The sequence below is a fragment of the Desmodus rotundus genome, chromosome 1 (genome assembly GCF_022682495.2).
Source record: "Desmodus rotundus isolate HL8 chromosome 1, HLdesRot8A.1, whole genome shotgun sequence".
Taxonomy (NCBI): Eukaryota; Metazoa; Chordata; class Mammalia; order Chiroptera; family Phyllostomidae; genus Desmodus; species Desmodus rotundus.
In genome coordinates, this window is record NC_071387.1 from 161,441,703 (window position 1) to 161,466,988 (window position 25,286).

Sequence of the window (25,286 nt, forward strand, 5' to 3'; positions counted from 1 at the left end):
AGCCCTGGCCCAGGGGTTCCCAGCTTGTACGTGTAGAGCTGGGCCTGGGACACAGGGATGGGAAGCCCAGTCCAGCACTCTTTCACAACTGCCTTTCTAGGGGAAAATGAAATGGTTTGTGTAAAAGACAGTGGCTCAGCATCATTAGGTAGAACTACTATTTTTCTTGAGATAAGTACAATCAGTCCTAATGTTAATGTTATGCTGTGAGGAAGCCCAGATGAAGAGTTTTCTGAATCATTCGTGTATTTATACCCACAACAAAATGGTTGTTTTCTACTTTCTGTTTTCTGTTTAGCTCTGCTCTGCCTTAATTTTAAGTTGCTAACAGAAACAAAGAAATGACACTCAATTAGATTTCATTGATTCAAGTCTTGTTACCAGGATTCACATAGTGGCATCTGTAACCAAGTCATTATTTAAACTGACAATCTGTCGTCTTACTGAAAAGAAATATCTTACTCATTTATTCCTTCTGGCTGTAGACATTAACCAGGTTCTATTATTTAGCCATAAATAATAGTTATTTTATCCCATGTAAATAGTTGTACAAATGATAAACTTCACAGATTGGACTTTAAAAAAAAAATCTTATACTTTAAAATGAAGGGAAAGATTTTTTCCAGAAAAAAAAATCAAACTTTGAAAAGCTAAATAAAATCCTTTGTTTTAAAATAAAAGTTAATTTTATTGAGAATAACCCCTTTGATTACATTTCTCTTTTTAGTTAAGACCTTAAAAGTGGCCCAGGCACTGCAGGCCCAAGGTCTTGTCTCATACAGTATCTTGGGAGAAGGGGTGTGGTCCGTCACCACACCCACCCACATTGAAACGTAATGGACTTTTCTCCTTCAAGTCATTCAGTATCTGGGAGTTCCATTTGTTTTTAAGGAGTACTTTAAGATGCACTGAAATTTCACAAACAGTAATTGGGACTTTGTATGAGAGCCACTTGAAACCATTGCAACAGTAGTTTAAAATTCCCTCTTTAAATTCCTTCAGAGAAACGCTAAGGAAAAGTGAAGACATACTTCATGCCTGAACCTGTCACACAATATGCTGTCCTAAGGAAGAGCTTTGTTCCAGTGGCAGACCTGGATTGGATGTCTTAGTTACTAACCGATGGCATCCTCTAAAAGCCCAAGGTAATTTCATGGACATTACAAAACGTGGGTCCTCATCTGCAAGCACGAACTTGGAGTTTACTTCCGATTTTATGGGTTAAATTTGCAATGATAAAAGTGTTTGCTACTTGGTTGTTAGAAGCTGACCTCCCATCTCCTCTTAGAAATGGGTCTCATAAAATGGAATATAGGCAAAATGCAGCCGGGAGTGCAGGCTCCAACAATACATACACAGCTTGCAAAGCAGAAGAGTGTGGGTGCTTTAACAATTGGAAGAAACATCACAAATTGCTCTTGGGGATTTTAAATGTGACCAAATTGAGCTTTTTTTTTATGTGCATTCCTATCCCCACTGGCCCAGAAATGGTGCAGGTCATCAAAGGGAAGTCCTTTGGAGGCCGAGTTCTCTCACATCTCCAGCAAGTAACTCCAGAAACCAGGAAGGACTTGTAAAGCTCAGGAAAACGCTAACGGTCCGCATAGCAACTGACAGTGCCCATTGCTGACCACTGGGGGGCGCTTCCAACATTCTGCAGAAATAAACGTGACCAAAACGTGCATACCAAAAGTGGAGGAGCGTTTACAAATTCCTCTACTCCTTCCCCCCGCCCCCTAATAAGAATGGCTGCAGTGGCTCTGAAATATATGAGTCTGAGAAATACGGGTCCAAACTTCCAGGGAAAGAGCACACCCACCCTCTCCCCTCTGGAAGACTTTGGGGACTCCAAGGAAGAAGAATCCAAGGTATGGACCTTTCCACGAGTTATTTCGACCAAAAACACTGTGTCTGGTCCTTTCACCGATTGTCCTGGCTTTCATTCACCTTCCCAAACTATGATCTTGAGTCATGAAAGTTAATCTTTACTTTCTTTTTCTCTGCAAGACCTTGAGGTGCTTGGTGCAGTTGACAACCTCATCCAAGCCCTCAGTTTCTGAACACAGAAATAAATCGCAAGTTATGCAATGTTAGGAACCAAACAACCCATGCGTTGTGTCATGCGTCAAGATGCTTCAACCTCTTAACTGAAACTACAGAGAATAAACAGGCAACTTTTTGTAGAAAAGAGAAAAATAAAGCATCCATAAGTAACCCTCCTCGGGTTTAGTGCTACACTGTTGGCTAATATGAGCTATTGAAAATATTTTTGGAATGGTCTTCAAATATTATAAATATTCTCTTTTACTTGTTGTTACTTCACTGTATAGTTATGTACAGAGATGGCCCTCACCGTGCAGGAAAATTGTACACATTCTCCACCCCTATGCTGGCCCTTCCACTGGGCCTTAGGAGCCAGCCAGATGAATGTGTTAGTCCGCTGTTAGCTCTAACAACATAAGTAAAGTGCAGAGAAAGAGGGGACTTAGCCAGACAGATCAATTTTGTTCATTGTCAACAATACACTCCATGCCTCTAAGTGAAAGGGTCAGGTGCAACAGGCTCAGGTAACAATAACCATATTTTCCCTCTTCCTTCTTTTAAAGCAGAGGTCTCCCTGAGAAGAGAAGGAAGTAAACACGAGAGAGCCCTATTTCTTCAATAACTGAAAATCCTGGGAAAAGTGAGGTCACTTGCCCCTCGCAGGGTCGCAGGACGAACCCCGGCAGCTGGTTTTCTGGCATAACAGCTGTTGAGTGGTTGGACCCATTTCCCATACACATACAGTATTTTCACTCAAAAATATAAAAATTTTCCAACAAAGACGGTTGGGGAAGAACTGTCTGCCAATAATACGTGGAAGTGTGGGTTTTAAAAAGAAATTCCCACTAAAGAACTTTTTAAAAATACAACCCGTCTTCATAATGAGCCTAAAAATGGTTTGCGAACATCAGAAGACATTCCCACATTGTTGTGAGGGATAAAAAGAAAACAAACAGAGTGAGGTGCGGAGCTGGATCAGTACTACCCTTCTTCACTCATCACGGAAGCCTACCTGCCCCACAGCACTCTGTGGCCTTCTGTCTCACGCCACAGTTTTGTTGGTGAGGGGCGTGGGCACCTTGGCGCAAACCCCAAGGGCACAGCCTCAGGAAGAAGCCCCCACCCCACCTCGTGCAGCCAACTGGCTGCAATCCTCTGGGGCACAGAGTACTGAGTTTCTAACTAAAGAAATGTTATGTACACGTCCATTTGGCTTTCATCATTCTTTCCTCTCCTGTTGCCTAAAGACTGGAAAGCAGTTTCAGAACATGCCGCCATTCCTCCATGCACTGAAAACCACGCGCATGCTGCAGACTGAAATCGCTTGTGTGCCGGCCCACCCCTGCAAAGGAAGCCTCGGCTTTTCTGGAAGCTGGTAACAAAGGAAATGGAATGGAAGCAGTGAAATCCTAGGAGATTGGGAGGTGCACCCACGCCAGTGAAGTGCCAGAGAAGCATCACAGGTCTTCTTCATGAATCCTCACCCCCAAGTTCTAACAGACCATGGGGCAGAGTTTGAAACTGACCCTCTTACCTGTGTCATTAAAATGACCACCAAATCTCCCATCATACATTCTCTTATGCAGAATGTACTGTCAACTTTACCAAATACCATTCTTTTCACCTTCCCACCCGAGTCTGAAGCCTCTGGCTTTGACCCCAAACAGCTGAGCTTTCCTGGCCGGGGGCAGAATTCCAGTTAGATTCCTCTTCTTCTGTGGACCAAGGAGACCTGGCTCATCTGCATCCTCTCGGTCCGCACCGCACGTGGGAGGCATGGCATGCACGCTTCTGTCTGTCCCCCACTCCGCGAAAATTCCACAGACTCGGGGCAAGGCCAGCTCTTCAAGCAGAGAGCCGAGGTTCAATTTTCAGCGAAAGCTCATAGAGCGTGTCTTCATCTATGATGAGGGCTTTGTCAAGCAAGTACTGAGTGACCTGGAGAAAAAAAGGAAATCCTAGCTCTTAGGTTTTTCAGAACACTGGTTTGTGCATTTTCTGAGTGGAATCTGACACAATTCAATATATCCTCTTAACATTTAAAATTTTCCATAACTAAGAAACTTAGGAATATATTCTCTGTGTACAAAAATAAAATCGAACATCTCTCATCCTCTCCCAACTCTCCGGGCTCTTCCCTCAAGAGGCCACCATTCGGTTCGTGTCCCCCTAAATGTCTCACTGTCTTTCTAGAGATGACGTGCTCACAGAAATCTTTTCCCCTTCCAATCATAAGTGGTAGCATATCGTATAATTTATCTGCTTTCCTCTCTTAACTATAAGTTGTGCGGGCTCCCACACCAGGCCGTAGAGCTCTGACGGCTGCACAGCGTTACGACTGCGATGTATTAGAGTTTACGTAACGACTTCACGTCATGGATATGTAGCTGCTGTCAATGTTTCCCTGCTGCACAAAGTCGAGGTGACACTCTCGTCAGCATGCTTCCCAGCGCTCACATGTGAGTGTCCCTCTAGGGCAGGGACTAGAAGCAAAATGGAAGGAAATGATACTGAAATGAAAATGTTGGGGCATGGGGCATTTCCATGTACATAGTTCTTTATTTTTGTTAAGATATAACTTACATAAGTGAAATTAATCATTTGATTAGTTTTGACAAGTGTGCATACCCACGTTAAATATATAAAATCATGATGTAGAGCGACTTCATCACCCTAGAAAGTTCCCTCATTCAACGTCCCAGTCAATCTGCTCCCAGAAGCACCCAGGGCCCTGGTTTCCATCCCCACATATTAGCTCTGTCTGCTCTAGAACTTTAGGTAAATAGAACCGTACAGCATGTGCTCTTTTGTGCACAGCTTCTATCGCTCAGCATAACGCGTTGCGATTCACCTATTTGTGGCGTCAGTGGTCTGCCCTCTTTCATTGCTGAGTGGTACTGCATTGCGGGGATGTACTACGTTTGTTTATCCATTCATCTGTTCATGGGTTGTACGGGGTGTTTCTAAATCAGTTAATGTTTCTTTTTATATTTAGGTAATGAACTCATCTGGAATTTATTTTTACAATGGTGTAAGATACAGAGTCAAAATTCTTTTTCCACTTACCAAATGGTCAATTTCTTTCTGGAACTTTTTAAAAATGCCTCCTTAATCCCATATTAGATTTTCATATGGATGACATATGCATCTGGACTTTATTCTGCTCTATTTAGTTTGTATTCTAATACCTGCATAGTCCTATTTTATTCACCATAGTTTTGCCTCTTCAAGCTTCCTTATTAGTTTTAGGATTAGTTTGTCAAGTTCCATGAAGAGCAGGGAAAACTGGCTGTAAGTTATATGGGAATCTTTTGTACTACCTTCCCAATTTTTCGGCAAAGCTAAAACAATTCTAAAAAAATAACATCTATTTAAAAATGAGAAGAAGGAAGGAAGGAAAAAGGGAAGGAAGGGAGACCAGTTGTGGCTGGGATGGAGAGAGGAAGGGAAAAGGGTGTGTATGATGTGAGATGAATCTTAAAAGATGAGTAGGGGTCACGTAATGTAAGACTTCTCAGACATAACAAGATATTTTTATTTCTTTATTGTAAGAGCAATGGGAAACCAATAAAATATTTTATGCAAGTTGCAGACATGTTCTACCTTATGTTTCAGAGCTCTATCTGGCTGTAATTTGTAGAATGGATTTTGCATTCTAGAGCGAATGCAAGTAGACCAGGTAACAGATATTAGTAGCTTAGACCAGGGGTGGTGGTGATGTAGACAGATTCAAGATAAATATAGGAAGTAAAATCAATAAAACTTGATGATAAATTGATGGGTTTTTTGCCTTTTTTTTTTCTTAGTTAGACTTGCCAAAGTCTTGTCTATTTTATCCGTCTTTCCTGTGAATCAGCTTTTGGTATTATTGATCAACTCTACTGCTGTTTCTAATTCATTAATCTGTTTTTTCCTTATTACATTCCCTCACAACCACGATATTACCTTTGGCTGATGGTCTATTCGATAGGAAGTCTGCTGGAACTGGCGTATCTCTCTGACGATGTGTGATATCTGACAGAGAAACAACAAAGCAAAGCACAAGCATGTCCCTGGGTTGCAGCATGTTCCCCTGGGAGCCCGTCCCTGAGTGGTCGGCCACTTCCTCCAGTGCGGTAACTGGAGCTCTGCCCGATCATTCCTTATGCTCAGGGCTTTCTTGCTTTCAATGAGCTGTACAAAATGCTAACAGCAAGAAGATACTGAATTCACAATCAGGGGAACAGCTGGCCCTGGGTGGCCTCAGGCTCAGGGGTGGAAAGCTCTGGGTGCTATTGTCCACGGGCTCCTTGCTTCTGACTCGGTGCTCAGAACGTGGTTGTTGAGCAAGAAGCCTTCAGTGTCTGTCACTGGTCAGTCTTCAACGCTCATCCCAGGAGCTTTCTTCCCCACTGCCTTTGCTCAGACTGCGAGCTGCCAGGGCTCAGCTCAAAATCTCAGTCGGCCAACACCAGGTACTAGACCCAGTCCCACCGTGTCGTCCCCTTCAAAGTTAAAGAGCAAGCAGTGACTTTCATGACTTAGCCATTCTCTACAAGCCAGTAAAGTCACGAAAACAGGCTGATTAGGAAATTAGCACCTACCATTCTCATTTTGGAGAAATTGACAAGGCCTTCCTCTGTAAAGTTTGGTGTCCCTTCTTCAATAAATGCCAGGTCTGTCAGGTACATCCCCAGGTAAGGAACGGCGGGTGGGTTACAACTGCAAGACCAAAAGACACTGTTCTCATGCCAGTCACACAATGTCGATTTCCCACCTCGGTTAAACAGGAGGAATAAAGTCTTCTAATTCCATTTGCAGAAGCACACTCATGAAGCAGAGTCGTAAATACATCTTTTCACAATAGAATGTAATACAAAATGATAGCCCATGCTTTACAATGTGTTTGAGACAATGGCAGGTTCAAATAATAGGATAACTCATAGACAGATTCGAAGCATCTGCTAGCACTGCCTGTCAGGATTTGTTCGCAGAACCTGTAATTGGCCTGCAGGAAGTCCCTATGCCCTCACCTCATTGAAGTGCAAACAGTCAACCTGAGAGAATGGGGCGGAAAAATCAATGTGATTAGAGCTTGTAAAGGTTGTGCTCTGTTTTAGTTAGTATTTAAAAGTGGAAAGTATAGCTGTAATTAATATCACAACTGCACACTAATGTGAGACCTTACCTACTTTTTGTGTGTAGTTTGTTTGTTTCTAGGTGGGACACAGGGGGTCTTCTCAGAGCCTAGAGCTGAGAACATGGGCCTTTGAGCCAGAGAGAAGTGGGCTCGAGTCCCAGTACGACCACTTACTAAATGGTGTTGGGCTAACTCTCTGACTGCAGTTTCCTGTAAAATGGAGACACTAAAACTTACATCTCTAGTTAGTTGTGAGGCTTGAATAAGGCCTCTTATTAGACACCAAGCACTTAGCATGGAGTCTGTGACTTAGTGAGTATTCAGTGACTAGTTGTTGTGTTACTGTTGTTACCACTAGGGGTCTTTCACTACTGGCACCACCGGGCCTGCGTGTGGACTGCAGGGAAACCAGTTGCAGGATAGATTCAATTCTCTATTCCATTCCATTCCATTCCATTCTATTCTATTCTATTCTCTCTCTTTCTCAACAGAGAATGAGCCAGCAATAAAAGGCCAAAAGTAGATAACAATAACGAATAACTATTGGAATATTTAAATTAAAAAAATCACAGGGCATCGTTATGCTTAGCTGAAAAATAGGGACAACTGTAATTGAACTACAATGAAAAAAAAGAGAAAAAAAAATTAAAAAAGAAATACCAAATCAAACTTTTTATAGTAAATCATGGTTCGACTTACTATGGTGAGATTTTCTTCTTATTTGGAATATTCTGCATACTGTGAGCATATACATATGACACCTACTGTATGCATAGTATTCAAAATGACAAGGAAAATCAGAAAAATGTAAAGATGATAGAAGTTGTTTCCTATTTGTTTTTCATTACCAAGCAAAGTAGGAGGTAGGCCACTATCTGTATACTACATAAATTATTTAAGTACATTTATGAACTATAGAGAATTGAATTAAGATAGACTTACTTTTTAAGGGTTTCTCTGAGATTTTTAAATCTTCCTTCAGATGAAACAGTCTTTTGAAGTTTGTCCATTAGAGCTTTTGTCTAGAAAGAAAAAAAATGACTTAGTGTGTCACGAAAACACTCCTAGAGTGTGATAAGATAGTGAGTTACTGAAAGATGCTTGATTCCCTTCCACAATGGCGAATTGTTGTGATGTGATACAATCTTTAAGATATCAAGATGAGATATTATTTGATGTGAAAAGAAGGACATGTAGAGAAGAGAAAGTGACTATACTACTCAGCCAAAAAGAGGGGAAAATGTGTAGAAGAGAAAAATGGCAATGTGCGAGAAACTCGGGGACTGAAAGGCCTGAGAAGCACATGCTGAACAGGGACTTTTCAAGGAGAAGTCTCATGGCAGGGGGTTTTCATGATGAAGCTCTTTGAGTGTTAATTTCCAAATCATCAAAGCTCATGTCTGGCTGCTTGGCTATCGACCTGCCAATGTCCTCCAGTCCGAATCCTTCCTCTCGTGATTGTCTTTATCAATTTGTTAGAAAAACATAGCTGATTCTGACCAAGAGATGCAATTGTTGCTGACACTGATCTGGACTTCCCGGCAGGTGGAAGAATGGGAGGGAGAGGAGCGGCACTCAGCAGTGCCCCCGGGCAGCTTGGCCGGGAAAGCCTGCAGGAAGCCCAGGCTGAGGCCTCTCAGGCTACTCTGACCCAGCAGCCTGGGGGGCTCTCCCCAACACCCACCGCTGCTCATGAAGAAGGCCAGGAGGAAAAGCCTGGGGGGCTGAGGAGGACTGTGATCAACATTATCTGAATGAAAACGATAGGCAGGCTAAGCTGAGTCCAATTAAAAGACAATCATGAAAGCTCTATTTCTGCACACCTAAGTCATCATGCCAAAACTTTAAATTTACTATGTAGGTAACAAAGAAAGAGGTGAATGTTGAGGCCCTTTGTCCCAGTGTTCAGTCCTAAGACATGTGCACCCTCACTTGGGGGGAGAAAGAGTGGATTCCTTCAGCATCACTTGAAATCAGTGTGCCCTCTCTAAATAATTTGGGAAACAGCTCTTGGCTGTCAACCACATTGTTTGAGACTGTCCCCAAATATGTTATAATGAATGTTTTGGGTCGTATTTTCTTTTCTAAATGAACCATTTAGAAATGCACATGAGTGGAATCAATTAAGTGATAAGAACACAGTAATTACCCACATTGGCACCTTTCTTTGGCAACTGAGCTGCTCATTTCAGCTAATTATTTCCTAATTAGTACTATTTCTCTTGGCTCAGGTCTCCCAGCCTCTCCTCCCCTCGGCAGCAGGATGTGTCACGTGCTGTTGCTCACCTGCTTGGACACCTTGGCCCAGGTTTTCTTCAGCCTGTAGATGGCACTTCTGTTCAAGGCGGAGGTGATCTCCAGCACGCCGTTGTAGTTGTGCAGGCAACGGCAAATGTCCGCTACCGCCACCCACTTCTCAATTGCGTTGGCACGAGAGCTGACATCGGCGTAATTCATTATCTGGGAGGCCACCAGGTTACTCATCTGAGACAACGGGGAGGCCAAGAGAGGCGGCTAAGAACCCAAGCAATGCATTCGGGCCAAATACCTGAGTTACCTGCACAGATGTCAGGAAGCAGGGTGCCGAGGGACAAACAGATCATAGTCCATATTTAGACAAAAACTTTCTGAAGTGACTAAAGTCTGTGATAACAATAGTGAGCAGAGGCAAGAGAGGCATTGCTTAGAATCAGCTTGTTAGGGAAGAGATGACTTTGTCCATTGGTAATTTTGATAAAGCGGTTGTTTGCAACAATTATTAAGGAAATGGAGTAGAATGAGCTAACCCCTGAGGATCAGCAACATTTGCAGATCATGGGTTTCAGTTCTTGGGGCCTCTCCACATGCTCCTTGCCCCCCACCCCCAGCTCCTATGGTGTGGACTATCCACTCTCGGAAGCCCCAGTTTATCACAGAGAAACAAAACACTTGACCTCCAATCAAACTGTTTCTAACCTGATCAACTCTCAAACCAGAAACACTTCAGTGAATGGAAAGAGAGAATATTTTCTCCTTCCAATTTTGTTGACTTTTTCCCCACCAGCAGTTAAAAGGACCTATAGTTTCAAGGCTAAGAACTATAATTCTGTTAGTAAAAGCCAAGAGATAAAGCAGTGGCTTAAGAAGATCAGCACTTAGAATACGCAAAGGAAAAGGGCAGAATAGGGTTAATGGCTAAAAAGGGAACAGGGGTCTAATATTATATCTGTATACTAAATTTGATGGGTACAAGCATTCTTTGATGATTCTTTAAGTACTTAGGATCTCACAGTGCTTCACAATGATCAATATGCATATTTATTTAAAAATTATTTTATATTCAGCACATACTATGAAGTAGGCATTCTTTTAGGTGCCAGAAACAGAAAGAAATAACTCAGCATCCCTGACCTTAAGGCACTGAGTCTAGCTAGATGGGAAGGGGAGGGAGTGAGCAGATATAAACAGTAAATGCCACACAGCAAAATGCAAAGCCAAGTCTGCACGGGGGTGGGGTGGGCGGTGCGGTAGAGAGCGTAAGGACACATGAGGCATCTGGCCTAGCACAGAGGAGGCTTTGGGAATGAGGTCGTGGGCTGCACTGAGTCAGTCGCTGCTTTCCATCACAGCAGAAGTGCATCTGCACAGGGATAGAGGTGGGAGGCGTGGTGTGAGGAGGGTCTGGCAGCCCCCTGAGGAGCCCAGGGGTCCTGAGAGACAAGGAGGACAGATGAGCAGGGCTGGTGTAGGTCAGGTAAAGCAGATGAATCGCATCCAGAAGGTGAGGGCAAGCCGCTTACAGATTTTTGTCAAAGAAAGTGGTATCATTTGGTTGGCCTTTCAGAGAAGCTATTCCCAAAATTCTGTGTGAGGAGTGGGTTGGAGAGCAATGAGAAGGTGGGGATAGTGAGTTAGGAGCTTCTGGAGAGAAAGGGTGAGAGGCCACGTCAAGGCCACAGCAGTGGAAAAGGAGGGGGAAAGGGTCTGAGACATATATAGACTTAGGGTTCACTAATATGTTGGGGGCAGCGAGGGTGGGTAAGGGAGAAGAAGGAGTCAAAGACGACCTCCAGATTCTGTGCTCAGGTGAGTGAGTGTGTGGTGAGGCCATTATCTGCGACTAAGGACAGAGAGGAAGAGGAAGAAGCAGGCTTGGCAGGTGCAGGCTGCCAACGATGAGTTCATTTGCAAATTGTTGAGGGCACAATGCGGTGGCCATCGAAGTGGAAATGTGGGTGTGGAGCTTGGGACTGACCCTGATTTGAGTGTCCGTTGTACCCTGGGTGTGTGCGAGCAGCAAACAATGGAGGGCCACTTTCCACAGCAGGGGCCCCACTTCCCAGAGAGCAGCCCGGGTGGGCTGTGAGTCTCGTCCTTTGGGCAGCAGTGGCTGTGATGCTCATTGTGTACTAACACTCACTCAGCACGTAAGTGTCCCACGAGTCCCTGAGCAAAAGTGCTGCCCTGGGAATCTACGCCATTGCTTTGTATTTTGATTCTAAATGACCTGTTCATTTGCCTATGGGTGTTCCTGGTAGTTTTATTTTTTAAAAACATATTATCATTATTCTTTTTGCTGTAGTTGAGTGTAACTGCAGAGAGCCTTCCCTTTTGTCTGGAAAGGCCTGAAGACACTCCGACGACACCTGTGGTTCTAATTCAGGGCCAAGGCCAGTAGAACAGAACAAATAAGGAGTTGGTGTGGATACAGCCACTGCATCTTACTGCTGGAGAAAAGCAGAGCGGGGAGACGGACCAACCGCTGTCACCACGCACACAGCCACAGCAGTACTGTAATCACGCTCAGAGAGGTCCCTTCCAACCCTGGAATGTGCTGTCATGAGGAGGAGGAGTGGCATCAACCTAACCTTACTGTCTGCAGCACCAACAGGGACCAGTGACACACATGCTATTTATTCTGTTAGAACTAGTCAATCTACAGCCATGAAGCGATAGTGATTGTGATGCAAATAGTAGCACCACCCTGTGCATTACTCAGCGCTCACCAGACTTGGGTACCATCGAAAGCGAACCTCTTGCATCTGGAAATTAACTGAAAATTATGACATCACTGTGAACTCTTAGAGGAGATTTACGCTTGCCTTTAACATTACTTCAGTTCTGTGTTAAATGTGGGTAGCTTTATTTTTTAAAAAAGAATCTTAAGGCCCTGATATTCACCTTCCTGTAACATGCGCAATGTTTTACTTTTATGGTTACTCACATCATTGAAGTGTTGGCTGGTTTTCATAATGTAAGGTGTTCTTTCATTTTTATCCAGCTTCATCCAACCCTGCCCAAGAAACTCTCTGCAAGTTCAAAGCAAAACATAAGCCCAATTAAGTTTTTTTAAAATGGTCAATTATTGGTGTGAATAATTGTTGACATTATACACATTAAACTTGACATTGCCCAACACCAGCTGCTACTGACCATCTCACACGAATTGTAGCTCAACTCTAGCATTTCACCACTCCATGCGAAAAAGAAAAATATTTTTCATTTTCCAGCTTCCTCTTATAAATGTTAGGAACTTTGTCCCTGTTAGGCTCATTATAAAGGCTTCTCTGAAGTTGGAAAACAATGACCCATGCAAGAGGAATAAAGATGCTAAGTACTAACTCAGAAACAGATTTTTTTCCCTGGATCAGCTTGTTTAAAAAGTGTAGCCTTAGCAGAAGGTCCAAAAAATGAATCACTACCAAAAATGTTAATCAAGAACAGCATGTTTCCCTCCACGTTGCTCTGATGGGCTCCAGCAAATGTCCATTCCATGGGCAGGACTCTCCTTTGTTCTCCCCAGAGCCCAGGACAGGACACTGTGGTAAGGGCTGAATAAACAACCTCGCCAGTTACCACTTCACGGCCCATTCCTGTGATGAAGGCAGTTACAACGGAGGGGGTCAGCCTGGTGGAGGCCTGTCCTCCAAATAATATTCCCGCTCTTTCCCTTCACCCACCAGCAGGCTACCAGATCACAGCTAGCGATGGACAAATGGAGCACACAGGAATTGTCTTATGTAGCCATTGCAAAACATAACTTGAAATAAAATCACTGACACATTCTTAATCCAGAAATGCTGACTGAGTCTCTGTGCAAGGTCCTTCATCCCTCGCTGTTGGTGGGACTGCCCCGTCCTGGAAGGCTGATGGACGAAGGGTGTGCCAGTCCCATGGGTGATGAAAACAACTGGTAGATGTTCACACCAGCACAAAGGGGACAGAGCGGGGAGGGTCCCAGGAAGAGACCACACCACGGGCCAGCGCAAAGGTTTGGGCTTTGCTCTTTCTCCTCCCCCACAGAGGTTGCGCTCATCTCCCTCCTGAATCCTCACTGCACTGGAGGGGAGTCAGGAGGTGGTAGGGAGAGGCGCTGTGGTTCCTCACTCAAGTCCTCAAATAGTCCCTGGGTTGCTTGGTTTGGCCATTGGGCCACATTCCTATTGTATTTTTTTCATGTTTATGGGTTGGTCTATGAGTGCTGGAAGAGGGGAGAGAAAGAAGATAAAATACGTAAAAGTCTGCAGGGGCACTTTATGTCCGTGCTCCTTGTGTGTCTGTGACAGAGCTGCGGCTCTGACCCTCTACCCACCCTCTGACCCCACCCTGCCACGCCTGTGTCCTCACGGTGTCCCCTTCTCTGTACACGACATGCTCTTGTCTTGCCCAGCCCTCCTTTACTCTCAATTTAATTTTTCGTTCACAGAGGATGTGTGCCAACAGTTGCATTTGTCCAAACAAAGGCCTTGACTCACGGGCTACCGAATATGGCAGCTGGGAGGGGCTGTCGGAGCCTCCCTTACTCTGCACACGAGGACACCAAAAGGCTGTGTGATGAGCCCATGGTCTCACAGCTCAGCAATACTCAGCAATACTGGTCGATTTATGCAAGTGGGTAGCAGAATTTACAGCATCTACCCAAGACTAGTCTTTCTAAAAGTCTTGAACCACCTATAAGTATCTGGGATTTTCGTTGAAAATGCAGTTTCTTGGGCATCACACTTACCGGAACCGAATCTCTGAGGGGGGAATCTGGGAATGGACATTTTTAACAAGTTTCCCAAATCGTTTTAGACACACTGAAATCTGAGAGCCACGGTTCCAGCTGTATGGAGGTTTCTGCGATGCAAGGGTGTGAGAGTAAAGAGAAATGTGTGTTCTGTGGTAAGCACGGTACAAACAGAAACACAAGTGTGACCATCTTGAGAGCCCCCAGTATGTCCCAATCAATATTTCCACCAGAAACTGGAACCGAAAGACATTCAGTGGAACCAGACCATTTCAAGATGAAGACTCACACCTCTGCCCACTCATCTGCCTTAGGAATCAGGTCAACTCTCAGCCGGCTATCCCTGCCTGAGAGGGGCCTGCCGCTGTTGGGGCAGCACTCACTCGTAGGGGATGCTCCTGAAGACGATGTGGTCCAGCAGGGTGATCTGCTCGGCCAGCTCCATGGCTGACAAGGTCTCAAAGCACTCAGCCTTCGGACAGTCCGCCTGCGAGAGAGGGGGGCAGGGGCTGAAACACACACGGGGCGGGGCTCCTGTCTGCCTGGAGCTGCTGCTGCAGCACAAGGCCTATGGTAAATTCTAGCTACGCAGAGAATGGTGGGAAGCTCAGAACTACCCGCCAACATGAATATCAAGGGCCAGCTGCTAAACGACACACCAAATCTGGTTCATCGGTCAGAGCTTCAGCGGCAGAACACTCGGCCACGTGCTCCGCGATCAAATAGGCACGTTGCTTTCATTGGAGAGGAAGTTTGCACGCAGTTGTGCTGGATAAGACCACGGGTGAACTTACCACTTGGATTATATCTTCTAATTTGAGGTGAATGTCATCTTGATCATCTTGTGAAAGAGCTCTAAAACAAATCAAAGTATCTCCCATGAAAAGAAAGTAGACACAGCAGGAAGGAGCATTCCTCGGGTCTGTGCGCCTGCTGCCCGCTGGAGGCTGTGGAACCAGGAGGGGCCCCAGGTGGTCAAGGGAACGGAAACCACACGCCGTTAAAGGCACAGGATGACCATAGAGTTGACTCGTTCCATACAAAGTGCTAAGTAAAACACCCACCTCAGAGTGACCCTGAGGGCGGGCCGTGCGTAAATCCGGCCTCCTGTAGTACTCTGCTGGTCAGGAGGTCTACTGGGAGCCATCCCTGCTCCTCCGTTCCCTAACCCTGACCCGGACCCATCCCTGCTGAGGCAGGAATCGTGGATCTGCCCCTCCCCACTGACATGCAGACCAGAAGCTGGGGACTTCCTGGGCTGCAAGAACTTGAAGGGTGTGAGGCAGAAGGCAGCAGGTAAACTCTCCCCCTTGCTTCCCAGATGGACTTCCCTGAGACTTGATGGTGTATCCCCACACGTGGTGTTATGCAGCTCTCAATAAAATTCTTTTTTGATAGGTGGTAAGTGAATGAATAAATACAGAAGTTGCTTATGACTGAAGTGGGCGCGGGTTCCACAGTGGGAGTGATGCATCACGTCCCACACAAGTTCAGTGTCCAGAATTACACTGATTATATAACGCACCATCTGAGCCAGCACTTTAAGTTTTCCAAAATGAAGGCACAATCATGTATTAAAAGTGCTGAAATATTTAAACAGTCCCAAAGCATGTAGCTTGTCTGCTGGAGGGAACTGATTTCAAAAGAAATAGTGCTGTAAAGTTTTGTTGTTTTGAATTGATTTAAACAAAACTACTATCCTCCAAACTAAAGAATCAACAGAGGGGTTATTCCATGCCCACGACGTGCCAGGTATGTGCTAAGCATTTAACATACACTACTTCGTGTATCACACACACACAAAATCCCTTCTAAGTGAGCATTATTATTATTTTTAATCCTCACTGAAGATATGTTTATTGATTTGAGAGAGAGAAACATCAGTGTGAGAGAGCAAAGTCCATGGGTTGCCTTCCGTATGCACCCCACACGCTAACCAGGGCTCGAACCCGCAACCTAGGTATGTGTCTGAGCAGGAATCCAACCCGCAACCTTTTGGCATATGGGACAACACTCCAACAGAGCCACCCAGCCAGGGCCAAGGTAAGCATTATTACTTCTGCTTTGCCGAGGAGGACACAAAAGCCCAAAAAAACTAACTGGCCAGGGTGCGGTGCAATTGTGCTCTTTTCTACTCTCCTCTGTCTTAAGTAGGCTCATGGAGGCACCTCTCCAAGGGTCCAGCAGAGCACACACTTCAATTCCCTCTCCTCTGTCTTCCTCCTCTGTCACAAAGGCTCTTGGTTGTTTATGGGGAGCAGAACTCTTCTAGATTATAGGAGGGGCAGTCCTACTAGTCAGCAATTACCCATGTCATTTGTTGTGTGAGCAGAAAGAAACAGTCTTCCTATGGTCAAGGGCAGAGTTAGGTGAGGAAAACAAGTAAACACAACTCGATCTCCCAAGACTACTTAAGGGTTACGTGTAGGGAATAAAAGTGATTGTTTTCTTGAGTTTATGTCATTCTTTCCAGTAGGCTAGGTTCCTGGAGAGAGACTGGTGGCCACATAACTACATGTACCCATGGAAAAGGTTCCTTTTTAATGAGGATGGACTATTTCTTCTTTTGGAAATAAGTGGTTAAGAAATTAGTTAGTTTCTATCAAATGTTCCTCTCCTTAATGATCTTACCCTAATGTTCCATGGTACATTCTGGTCCCATTAAGTTATTTAACATTTCTCTCTTCATAAGAGCTACTAATGCTGTTTGGGGCTTTGAGAGGTTTGGGGGGAAATGACTTGAACCCACTCCACTTGGCATTTGAAGAAGCCAGTCATTATTTCTTTTCATTGTGTGGCATGTCAGTTGTCTACAAAAAACTCAGCACTGCAGAGACTCACCAGCCAGCTAGTCAGACCATGCTGGAGGGCAGTGGTATCTTAGAAACAGCATTCTTGAGCAGAGGGTTTTATTCACAAACCAGGCAACAAACTACTTATGCTAATTAAGCTTAAAGTAACCCCAGTGAGACTGTGTGAGGTAGGGTGCATCGTCACAGAAAGCTTTCACTCTACTTGATTCATGTAACTTATGTTTAAAAGCATGCTTCATGCTTACATATCACAGTTATGTGACTTGAATGCATGTAGGTCTCTAATGTCAGGGCTACATATCACTGTATGATGGGTTTTCGTTTCTCTTGGCTATACCTCCTGCTCTCTGGGAGGTACAGTCACAACTGTTTCCCATCAGATGTGAAGGCCCCTCTGCCTCTGGCCCGCCTCCAGGAGAGGATGAATTTGCTTCCAGTCTTCCTTAAAGCTTTGATGAACACACCAGGATCCTGGGTTTCCCTCACATTTATTGGTCAGTATGACCAGTTTAGTATTTGTGCATTTATAAGGAAACACCAGATTTAAAAAACTTAAAAGGAGATGGGATTATCCAAGTTCCATGACTAGGAAATTTCCCCTTCAATTGTAGAAATCTGGTAGGCTGCAAAACACAGCCAAGAGCAGTGGGCCTGGGACAGGCCGCACTCTCTGGGCTGCCAGCATGCTACTGCATCCGGCGGGCCTGTACCCCCAGCGAGGCCTGCCCCGGGCTCTGCTCCTCCTCACGTAGCGAACGGTTCGCCCTCTGACCTGCCAGAGCATTTCCTTCCTAGGTTTTCCCCGCACGACCTTCCTTCCTCCAGGCTAATGTGAGCCCACTGGCCTTCCGTAAATCTAATCTCTGCTCCTTGGTCCCCTGGCCTTCTCCCTGCACCTGTCTTCACAAGGCCATTCTCTCATAAGGACACTGGTCTCATCGGAAGAGGGCCCCACCTTACTCCAGTATGACCTCATCTTACCGAATTACATCCGCGATGGCCTGGTTTCTAAACAAGGTCTCATTTTGAGTTATGGGGACTAAGATTTCAGTATATGTTGGGGGAAGAGGGACACAATTCAACTGATGACAACTCCTAGGTCAAAGAAGGTGCTGGCTGTGAGAACTTGAGCCAAGGAGGCTAAGAATGCCTTACGGACCACTTGTAAAATGTCACAGACCCAACTCTGTCATTGTTGCACAGGGAGGGACTTTTTACACGGCAAACTGAGCTAAAATGGGCTCCCCTCCCCACACAAGCATTCTGGATAACAAAGACCAACATGGCGGAGCTCTGGAGGAAAAAAATAAAGGATTCTTTCCAAAGGTTGAAAGTGAAGAGGAAACTAGACGTGGGAACAGTGAGGGAGAACCAGGCTGGAGGAGACCGGTGCTGGGCTTTCTCCCTCCAGGCAGAGACAGAGCGCAGAGCCGCAAGGGAGGGCAAGCCGAAACGGCTGCACTCAGCCACGGACGGTGCCCTCTTCCTACGGAGTGGACTCGAAAAAAACCCCTCCCACTAGCTCAAGAAGCTGTAAGAACACTGGTTACCTGCTTGGATGCTGGGTGGGCAGACCAAACAAATCCCTAGCGGGAAACCCAAATTCCGTCCTTTACCGCAGAGGAGGGTGGGGTCCAAATCTGTGCGGCACACCTGACGTGGGGATCCCGACCCGAGCCCAGCGAAATGAACCAAAGAAGACGCGGAACTACTCTGGGGTGCACCTCCGCAGGCAGGTGACCGAGCCCCCCAGACGTGCCGCCACCTGCTCATAAGCACAGGCTTAGGGTGAACCATTAGAACCCGGGTGAGGAAAGGCAATCCGTCTGCCAATGCCTGCGGGGCTCACAAGAGAGGCTCCCCGAGGCTTCCTCCCTTTCCCCGTTGCTCCTGCAGTGAACCACCGTCTGCCCACGCGAGTTACAGCGCGCAGGCCGAAGTGCCCGAGACAGCAGCGCAGAGGACATGACAGACAGCACCCGACCCGGGGGGGCAGAACCCCTGCTGCCCCAGCAGTCTAAGATACAGCCTTCTGGTCCCACAGGGTCTTACTTTCTGGGAACGGGGCACAGCTCAACCCATGGCATGAACAGGCGCCTGCAACTGCCTTTACCTCAGGATGTTGGCTGTGGCTTTCCTTTCTTGCGGAAGAAGGTCTGGGTCCCGCAAAACTTCTTCCAGCAAATTTAGGACGTTCATCTTGAGTTCGTTGTTGAGTTCGAAATCCTACAAGATAAAATGGATCTTTTCAAGTTTTAGTTTGAAGGATTTAGCTCCACGATGCAGGATACAATTCCTCGTGAAAAATTCTCTAGCAGGGGTGTCCAACCTGCAGCCCATGGCCCACACACAGCCCAGGCTGGCTGTGAATGCGGCCCGGCACAAAATCCTAAGTTTACTCATAACATTATGAGATATTTTTTGTGATTACACGTCGCAATGTATTTAACGTGTGGCCCAAGACAACTCTACTTCTCCCAGTGTGGTGCAGAGATGCCAAAGGTTGGACACCCCTGCTAGAGCTATGTATGGAAAATAAAACGTATGGACCTTAGACTTCCCCCTGAGACTCTGACTTAACCCGTTGGGGAAGGGGCCCCGTTGTTTTCCTGACAAGTTTTCCAGGAGGTGGGAATTCCTCAAAGACATACGTTCTTCCCTTAGCCTGGGACACTGGGCCTTCTCCCCACTTTTATTTGTATTTATCTTTCAGGTCCAGGAGGGGATAACGTTTTTCCCAGGAGCCTTCTTTTGCTGACCCAGTGGGGCAAAGAGCTGTGCCCCTGTGCTCCATGGCGCCCTCTACCACCACTTACCATGTTTTCAGCACTGTTGAATCGTCTAGTTTTCCACTGGACCGTGAGTAAGATCAATAAATGGGGTATAGCAACAGCTCAAAAAAAGATTTGTTGCAGGAATAACACCTGTCATTTGGGCAGTGGCTTGAAGGCCCTGTGAGGAAGCATTGGCCCATATTCTTCAAAAATGTTAATGTCATAAAAGACCAAGGAAAACCGAGGAACTACTCCAGTTTAAAGGACTCTAAAGGGACCGCAGTTAAATGCAACACGTGAGCCTGAATTAGATCCAAGATCAAGGGGGAAATGCTGTGAAGGGAAGTACCGGGACAACTGGAGAAAACTGAATGAGGACTACGCACTAGGTGAGAGCGTAGTCAACGTTAAGTTTTCCTGAACTGCTCATTTACTGAAGCCATTTAAGAGTGGGTCCTTGTTCTTTTTATTTGGGGCGGGGGGGGGGTGTAGAAAGAAAGAGAGAGAGGAAGGGAGAACACAAATGTGGTAAACATGCTAACTCTTAGTGATTCTAGATGTACACGCGTGTACTTTGTTGTTATTTTCTCTTGACTTGAGAATTCTCAAGGTAAAAAGTTGAAAAAAAAAAAGGTAAAGTTGTAGTTCTTGCACTCTTTGATGAAACGCATTCTTATAAATCACGGACAGGCAGCATCCTGCGGTTGCCGGGTGTCAGAGACGAGCTGAACACGGCCAAGTCCTGCTTCCGGGACCTCACTCCGCCGGGCGGTCTCTGCACGTACGAGCATGTATCTTCCCCCCTACATTTCAACTCAGGGAAAGTAATTTTAAAGCACTGACATTCTGAATTCTTTTAACTGATTACAGAGAACATTACTAATTACAATAAATTCAATAAAATAGAGTACTTTTAAAATATTTAGTAAGTTAGGGGCAAAAAAAGGTTCATACTTTAAAGTCGAACTTGATTTGAACTGAATATTTCTGTGCCTCCGTTTGGTGGAAACCTGTGTGATACATTTTTCTCAATATTTCACTTTCACTATTTGACCATCAACGCCATTTCTTCGGGAACAGGAGCCAAGAGGCCCGGGGCCACACAGATGTTACTATCTCTTAGCAGTCGTAGGCTTCAAATAAGTTTTCCTAAAATTTCACCCATATTGTCCAACAGCTTCCTGGCTGTTGATTTTTCTTTTAAAATGTATACAAGGAGAGAATAATACCCTGCTGCTGTTTTTTTCTTTGTCCCACCCTCCCCATCATTTCAAGGTTAAGGTAGTAATGTTCGCAAACAGTTAACGATCTCACCTACTTCAACCCGCGTGCACTGCCAAGGGGTTTCTCCATCACCAGGAATCCATTTTCTTTCTTATTATACTTTTTCCATTACCATGAATCCCCCTTATACCCTCTTCCATCTCTACCCCCCTTCTCCCCCCCAACAATCACCACATTGTCGTCCACGTCCGTGAGTCCTTTTCCTTTTTCCCTTGATTACTCCACCCCCTTACCCCACCCCCCAGAGCTGTCAGCCTGCTCTCTGAGTCTGTCCCTATTTTTCTTGTTAGTTTGGTTTGTTCATTAGATTCCACATGTGAGTGAAATCATATGGTATTTGTCTTTCTCTGAGTGGCTTATTTCACCTAGCATAATTTTCTCCAGGTCTACCCATGTTGTCACAAAGGGTAAAATTTTCTTCTTTTTTAAAGGCTGAGTAGTATTCCATTGTTTAAATGTAACATAGCTGTTTTATCCACTCATCTACTGATGGGCACTTGGGCTGCTTTCAAATCTTGGCTATTTTAAATAACGCTGCAATGAACATGGGGGTGCTTATATTCTTTTGAATTACTGTTTCGGGTTTCTTCAGATAAATTTCTAGCATTGCAATCACTAGGTCATAAGGCAGTTCCCTTTTTAATTTTTTGAGGTTATCTCCATACTGCTTTCCACAGTGGCTGCACCAGTCTGCATTCCCACCAACAGTGCGAAAGGGTTCCTCTTTCTCCACATCCTCACCAGCACTTGTTTGTCGATTTATTGATGATGGCCATTCTGACTGGTATGAGGTGGTATCTCATTGCAGTTTTAATTTGCATTTTTTGATGATTAGTGATGTTGAACATTTTTTCATATGCCTATTGGTTATCTGTATGTTCTCTTTGTGGAAGTGTCTATTCAGGGTCTTTGCCATTTTTTAATTGGATTGTTGTTTTGTTTGCTGTTGAGTTTTATAAGTTCTTTATAAATTTTGGATATTAACCTTTGCCAGGTATATCAGCAAATATGTCCTCCCATTCAGTGGGTTGTCTTTTTATTTTCCCGTGCAAAGACTTTTTAGTTTGATGTAGTCCCATTTGTTTATATTTTCTTTTCTTCCCCTTGCCTGGGGAGATATATCAAATAAAATATTGTTATGAACAATGTCTGAGACTTTGCTGCCTATGTTTTCTTCAAGGATTTTTATGGTTTGGGGCCCAACATTTAAGTCATTAATCCATTTTGAATTTATTATAAAAAGGCGGTCTGGTTTCATTTTTCTCTATGTATATCTCCAATTTTTCCAACACTGTTTATTGAATAAACTGCCTTTAGCCCATTGTATGTGCTTGCTTCTACTGTTGAATATTAATTAACTATAAAGATGTGAGTTTATTTCTGGGCTCTCTGTTCTGTTCCATTGGTCTATGTGTCTGTTTTTATGCCAGTACCATATGTTTGGATATTACGGCCTTATAATACAGTTTGACATTGGGTAGCACGATTCCTCCAACTTTGTTCTTTCTCAAGATCACTGTCGCTATTCAGGGCCTCGTGGTTCCATAGGCCTTTCTGAAATACTTGCACTAGGTCTGTGAAATATGTCATCAGTGTTTTGGTAAGAATTGCACTGAATGTACAAATTGCTTTGGGCAGCATGGACATCTTACTGATTCGATTCTTCCTATCCAGGCACACGGTATGTGCTCCCACTAACCTTCCTCAATTTCTCTCTTCAGTGCCTTACAGTTTTCTGAGTACAGGTCTTTTACATCCTTGATCAGATTTATTCCTAGGTATTTTATTATTTTTGAAGCAATTGTGAGGAGCCTATTTTCTTGATATATATTTGATACTTATGTGAGAGGCCAAGTCCTCCTGTAGCTGTGTTACGTCTCTAATGCTGTAAATAATCTGTCATAAATGGATTGACGTGAAGAACACCAGGCTTGGGTCTTGCTGGGGGCTAATTTGTGGTTTAATCAACAGGCACCTACTATAACCCAGGTTGGGCTCAACAAGGGAACACTTCTGGGACCCTAGGATGGTAAGTGGTATGAAAGGCCTTGTTTTAAAAAAAAGAATATAATTGTATTAATTTGAGCTCTGGGAAGACTAGCAGGACAGAGCCCTTCGAAAATTTGGTGAAGTCTGCCCAAACACTGTTTGAAGCACAACAAATGGTGACAGGTGGATATTGGTTCTGCTGCTGAGAGAGCTAACATAAAGCAGATTATCTAATGAAGGCCAAGAATAAAATGTAAAAATTCTCACTCCTAGCTTTCTCTTACCCTTGCACCGGTTTTTACCATGCTCAAAGCAACTTCCTGAACGTGATTTCGATTCCTTCCCAGCCGAGCCAGGGAGAGCAGGGCAGGAGGCTGCAGCTCCGGGCGAGCAGGCGGGTCTTCCATCCGACCCTCCTGAGAGTCCGCCCTGCCCGCACTCGCAAACCGCCACGCGCCCGCGCAGCTCTGCGGGTTCCGGGCAGCAGGTCTGGGCCCCGGGCTGAGATTCCACTTTCCTAACGAGCCCCTGAGGGAGGCTGGTCGTCCTCGGAGTAGCAGGACTTCGCCTTAAACAAAAACCTCATGCCAGATACTGCTCCTCCAAAACTGACTAAAAAATCTGAATCCTCCGGTGTACTACCTACGTACTACCTACCCTGCAAAATGTTCTTTTTTAGCCAATGCATGTAAGATGCAGAATTGGCCGTTCAAAAGTCCCTGTTAAAAACATATTAGTTACTACCCACTAAAATGAAATCTGAAGTTACTTGCCCTGTTTAAATCCAGAGGTAGATTACTCATAAGTCAGCCTGACGGCCATTTTGTAATGACCTGGAATCTAATTTTTGGCTACATTTCCCCAGGCCCTGAAGTAGGAAAATGAGACTAAGTGCTGTAAGATCACAAGGCAGAACTCAGAGCGTCCACAAGATGGCACCCTTGGGTCACCGGACTACCAGGGAGTGGGCAATGCCCTAGGAATTGGGCTTGGCCTCTGGTGCAGGGGAGCAGGCTGCGAAGGTCATCTCACAAAGCTTTGTGCTGCAGGTGAGTGAACCCTGCGGCACCGGAGGACCTGAGGCATTCACTGAAGTTGCCGCAGCAAACGTTGATTTGGGTTAGCTTTTGTTTTCCAATTTATGAAGCAGGGATGAAGAGACAGAAGATTAGCAAAACAAAACAAGCACCTTAACTTTCAAAGGTGAAGAGACCAGAAAATGTGAGACTTTGACATTTCAATCTCTAAAAAGCGATGATAGCTCTTATTCTTTCTACAATTACTGAGCACCTCCATACATAAGCCTCTGGGGGAGAGGCAGAGCAGTGAGCACGAGTGTGGGCCGATGGGCAGAGAGAGGAAATATTAAGACATGAAACCCAGGGGGAGAGGCAGGCGAGAGCCTGGTGGTACCCGACTGCAGCACAGGAGAGGGCCGCCAAGAGGGGACAGCTCCAGCAAGCGTCAGGAAGGGAGTGTGGCACACAGCAAACTCTTAGGAACACACAAGTTACCAACTGATAATGCTACAATCCTCCTCAAAGATAAGCTGGTGTGAGACAAGGATATTTTACCAACATTTTTATTGATGCTGCCCCATGCATCAATGCATCAATCCATGATTAGAAAGCCAGGGTTTTCCCTGGGCCAGGGAACAACTTCTGGGGCAGTTGTCATAGCTAAGCCTGGGAGAGCTTACCCCGTGCTAGGGCACACTTTAATAACTTTCTTATCTAATTTAACCCTTAATGGCAACATAGTTGTAATCATTATCATCCCATTTTACATGCAAGGAAGTCAAGGTATAAAGAATCAAAGTATCTTGACCAAAGTCACACAGATAGCAAGCGGCAGACCCAGGACTCAAGCCCAGGCAGCGTAGGCTGAAGCCTGAGTATTGAAGCGCGGCCCCGCGCCAATGCTCCGGAAAAGCGGGCTGTCAGTGACTTAGTGCTGGTGGCTTGGGCTGGAAGACGCGTCAATCAGTAGCTGGTTACTGTGCTACGTCTGGGCCTATTTCCCACCTGTACCAACAGCCTTTTGAGATAGAGATGTTGAGATTGAGGTCTGTGTTAATAAGACTAGATCACACAACAGAAAACTAATCTCCGAGTCAACAAATCAGATTCTCCAGCACTTTAAAACTAATCCCCGTTGATAATTCAGGCACCTCGGAAATTACATTCACCCTTTCAGGAGAGCGGACTGATCATCTGTAATATGCTGAGTATGGCCACGGGAATTCTAAGACATTGGGAAATTCGAGTCAATACACA

General features: G+C 45.1%; 1 protein-coding gene across 8 annotated transcripts in view; it reads right to left on the reverse strand.

The window, feature by feature from the left end:
• Positions 1 to 735: 735 nt before the first annotated feature.
• RASGRF2 (Ras protein specific guanine nucleotide releasing factor 2) overlaps positions 736 to 25,286 on the reverse strand; it is a 188,817-nt gene continuing 164,266 nt past the window's right edge. For 7 of the 8 annotated variants that reach the window (XM_053912178.2, XM_053912176.2, XM_053912175.2 and 4 more), the window contains 9 exons: positions 19,077 to 19,189; positions 14,945 to 15,005; positions 14,534 to 14,637; positions 12,366 to 12,450; positions 9,449 to 9,646; positions 8,105 to 8,184; positions 6,627 to 6,744; positions 5,989 to 6,057; positions 736 to 3,981 (listed from right to left, as the gene is read on the reverse strand). In XM_053912178.2, the coding sequence (XP_053768153.1) occupies positions 3,889 to 3,981; positions 5,989 to 6,057; positions 6,627 to 6,744; positions 8,105 to 8,184; positions 9,449 to 9,646; positions 12,366 to 12,450; positions 14,534 to 14,637; positions 14,945 to 15,005; positions 19,077 to 19,189 (921 nt within the window). In that variant the 3' untranslated portion in view covers positions 736 to 3,888. The remainder of the gene's footprint in view (positions 3,982 to 5,988; positions 6,058 to 6,626; positions 6,745 to 8,104; positions 8,185 to 9,448; positions 9,647 to 12,365; positions 12,451 to 14,533; positions 14,638 to 14,944; positions 15,006 to 19,076; positions 19,190 to 25,286) is intronic. The other variant, XM_053912174.2, reaches the window with a different exon arrangement.